The sequence below is a fragment of the Nanorana parkeri genome, unplaced genomic scaffold, assembly GCF_000935625.1.
Source record: "Nanorana parkeri isolate BGI_ZX_2015 unplaced genomic scaffold, ASM93562v1 scaffold273, whole genome shotgun sequence".
Classification (NCBI taxonomy): domain Eukaryota; kingdom Metazoa; phylum Chordata; class Amphibia; order Anura; family Dicroglossidae; genus Nanorana; species Nanorana parkeri.
In genome coordinates, this window is record NW_017306541.1 from 10,720 (window position 1) to 14,694 (window position 3,975).

General features: G+C 39.0%; 1 protein-coding gene across 3 annotated transcripts in view; it reads right to left on the reverse strand.

Annotated features, from left to right (window-relative positions):
• Window positions 1–2,385: 2,385 nt before the first annotated feature.
• MYO1B (myosin IB) overlaps window positions 2,386–3,975 on the reverse strand; it is a 230,201-nt gene continuing 228,611 nt past the window's right edge. For all 3 annotated transcript variants that reach the window (XM_018557219.1, XM_018557217.1, XM_018557216.1), the window contains one exon: window positions 2,386–2,554. In XM_018557219.1, the coding sequence (XP_018412721.1) occupies window positions 2,431–2,554 (124 nt within the window). In that variant the 3' untranslated portion in view covers window positions 2,386–2,430. The remainder of the gene's footprint in view (window positions 2,555–3,975) is intronic.

Sequence of the window (3,975 nt, forward strand, 5' to 3'; positions counted from 1 at the left end):
AGTGCAATGGTGGAGAATTCCCCGCAGCAGCTGATTGGGTGGCATGTAAGGAGCTTCCTTCTATAATCAGGAGCGGCTCCTTCTGGGTTTGGAGGAACTCCGGTTTGGACTGAACCCGGTTCCTAATCTTAATAGGATCACTGATGTTTGTGTGAACAATATTTGGACACAATGTCAGGAACATGCACATGATGCCTGCAGGCACAGGACACAATAGCTACAATAGCTACTTCGTGTTTGAAATATTGTTGAGCTGTGATGAGTTGTGTTGCAGGTTAATATATCTCAGCTTAATCTGGAGGGGAAGAACAGGGAAACAATCTTGTTTATAAATTGTAAGCATGTACTAAACTCTGGAAGCTATGCCCAAAAAAGGAAGCAGAGGGAAAAGGAATAGTCCCCAGTTTTGCTTGTGGTCTCCCTGCAGCTGATCTGTCCCCATTATGGACTTCCCAAGCTTTATTCTGCACTGTGTCTTTGTGTGGAGGCAGCCATCCTGCTAGAGGCAAGTTTTTGCTTCCATATGTCGGAGCCTCCCATAAGGAGAATAGTGAGCAGCACAGTGGGAACATCTTCAATTCTCCCGAAACCAGCAGTCAGAAGCATCAGTGCCTTAGATCTGGCACAGCAGAGATACAGCTGTGAGGCTATAGGCACACTCTTTCCCAGTCTGTAACTAAACAGTAAATAATAAGCAGAATGCTGATAAGGTTCTTTTCCTCCTCCTCGTGATGTCCTTTCCACTGCCACTCTGATTGCCGCAGTGCAATGAAGCCGATAACAAATCAAATTTTGGCACTCTTGCTCGTTTAAAACACACAATGATTTTTAATTAGTATTTTATTACATTTCTTGGTGTTGATCTATATCTGTTTAGAATCCAGCTTTAAATTATAACTCAATAGAAAAGATCTTGCTTTGTCACATACAGTATATTAATTGCAAACATTTTAAACCACTTCCGTGAAGATCTTCACCGCTTACTTCTGCTTTGGATATACTGTATATTAAGATAGGCCTTTCCAATGGACATGAAGAAAGAGTGCCAAGTTAAGAGGTCTCCTTTTATTACAATCACACAATCAATCGCAATGTTATTTAAAAAAATAAATAAAATTCTCCCAGCATTCCTATAGAGGTTAAGCAGCCTCGCCAAGTGTTTCACCAAAGATGAAGCCCAAGGTTACTGCTGGGAATGCCTGCAATTGTAAGTCAGACTCTATGCAGTATTATAGAAAAGCAATGGGACAATGAATGAGACAATTACAGAAGACAGGTTGAGAATTCTGGGATGTCTTTACTACAAGCAGTGTACTTTTGCCATTGTTGCAAGAAAGATATATTTTGTAAGAATTGTTTTGTTAGCTTCAGATTGAGATTTAAAAGGTAATTTCTTAAATCATGAGAGACATACATGGCTGCCATTGCTAATCCCCTTCTCAAAAGGTTTAGTTGTCCGGTTGTGTCTAGGTTCAAAGCTTTTTGAGTCACAGAGCTAAAAAAAGCATGCACCAAATGAAGCCAAAGTAAAGGCACCGAGGGTTAGTATGGCTAGCATTTGCAGAGAGAGATCAGTAAAGGCACACCCTATGTTTTGCTCATGGCAGCTTTTTTAAATTACAAAATGTCCTTTTCTGGTCATTTTAAGATATATACAATTTATTTGCAAATTAAAGTGACTATTTTGTGATTAGAGGCAAAAATATTTCTAGCCAATATTAAATCAATGTGCCCATCAATGGCAAGATGTATATAAAAATATTTTCCACAACATTTCTGAGACAGCAAGCACTAATCATGTACAGTATAAAATAAATTTTTACAACTTTAGACCTACTGTGTTTAAAAAAAGTGTTTCCACCTCACCCACTAGTCTGTTTTCAGATAATGACATGCTAATAAAAGAAAAGATGTCTAAAACAGTAGCTGTCTGTTGTATGTGAAATAGTAACTATAGTCTGCACAAGTTTAATAGTAGTTAAAATGTTTTACAAGTGTAATGTGTGTGAAGGCAAGTTATAATGCTCCATTGGGCAGCCTTTGCTTCTTTCATTATTTCCTCAGTCGCTCTTTGCTGTGACTTCTCTGGAACAGAAACTGTAGTATATTCTACAACCCACAAACTCAATTTCAAGAGCTAATGAAATGTGTAATTAAAACTAGACTTTTATATACTTGTGGAGATTTGGATTGTATGGGAAGCTGTGTGTCAAACTCCTTAAATATGCTGTAGTAGAATTTGATCAGCAACCAACCGGACATGAATAGTTTGCTTCAAATAAAGTGTAGGAGATAACTTTTATGAAGCCGTTTTTATGTAAAAGCTTACATTGCTGGATCCATGACATTACCATCAGCCTTTGGCACAATTAACAAGGTTAAAAAGTAGCAGTTAAAATCAAACATGTCCATACTTTAAAAATTGTGCTGTTAGGGTACAGCCACCTCAAGAAGGCGATTGTTTTTCCTCTTGCAAGTGGGGACATTGCCATTCTTTTGAGTTCCTTGGATGAATTTCACACAGACCTTGTCCTGCTTGAACTGTACTAAGAACCTGTGAAAGAAAAAACAAACTTTTAAATGCAATTAAACACAACAGCAAAAATGAACAAGATGGAGATTCAGTGTGTGATACTTCCTATAGGACTTCAAATTGCTGGTTTGCATCTCAGCTCAGAGCCAATCTCTCAAACATCAATATACAGAAATGGTGAATAGGGTGAACTTCATGCTACAGCCTGTGATTGCATTAAGCAGATATGAGATGTAACATGTACACCAAACACAGATATCTGTATTGCCTTTCAGTGTTCTTGAAAAAAAACCTCATCTTTTCAGGAAAACCTATTCTAGCTCCACCTAAAAACTGTACTTTTACTTTGTATCACTTGCCCCTCCCTGTAGATTGTAAGCTCTTATAAGCAGAGCCCTCCTAACCCTCCATTACTGAATTGTATTGTAACTGTACTGTCTCCCTTTATTTTGCAATGCTTGGCTCTAACTGTTGGCGCTGTATAAATTCTGTCTTACGATAATAAAAATGATGGTGGGTTGCATCACACAATGGCTTCTCAGGTAATCAGTTAGATCTTCCTACTGATGAACCTGGCTAGATCATGGTTGGAGATCTAAGAATCCTGCCATGAAATGAAATGCCATGAAATCTCACTCCTTTACTACTTTTGGCAAGGAGTCGTCTTGATCCCCCGGCAGTAATTATAAACAAAATTCAAATACAATATTTTTCTACCTAAATTTTTTTAAAATATATACTTTATTATTTAGCCTTAAACATAATAAAGAAAAGAATATTTATGCAAAATACTATTCACTCCCTTTAATAAAAAAAAAAAGACAGCAAGGAGTAAGAGCCTTTTGAATTGATCACAGATTCCAACAACTCACTTCTTCAGACTACCTTACATTGCAAATTCATAGCTACTCAATTCCACTGGTTTGTATATTACAGCAATTTTCAACCAAGATATATCTTTCTCCCCAAACCAGCAACATATGTAATTTATATGAAACCTTAACTACTTATCTGTCCAATTTACCATTAATTTTTTCTCCTTTGTGAGCAGGACCCTTATCCATTGTAACTTGTTTTATTGCTACGATTACCATGCAATAAACAATACTGTAGCACTTGGAACATTAAAAAAGGCCATGAAACTTAAAAGGAGAACTATGGGGTCAGGGCTTTTCCCCGTAGTTCTCCTTAGGGTAACGGGAGGACACAAACTAGCGTCCTCCCGTCACCCTAAGCTCAGTATACCGCGAGCTACAGCTCGCGGTATACTGAGACGCGGCAGTCGGAGCGGATCCCGACATCTATGTCGAGATCCGCCCAGCTGCGTGAGTGACAGCTGGCTCTGCCTATCTAGAGGCAGAGCCAGCTGTACCCGCCCCCTCCCCCGTCCTTTCCGCCAGTCAGCGCTGGCGGATCGGAGCAGGGAGGGGGGAATCCAGCCC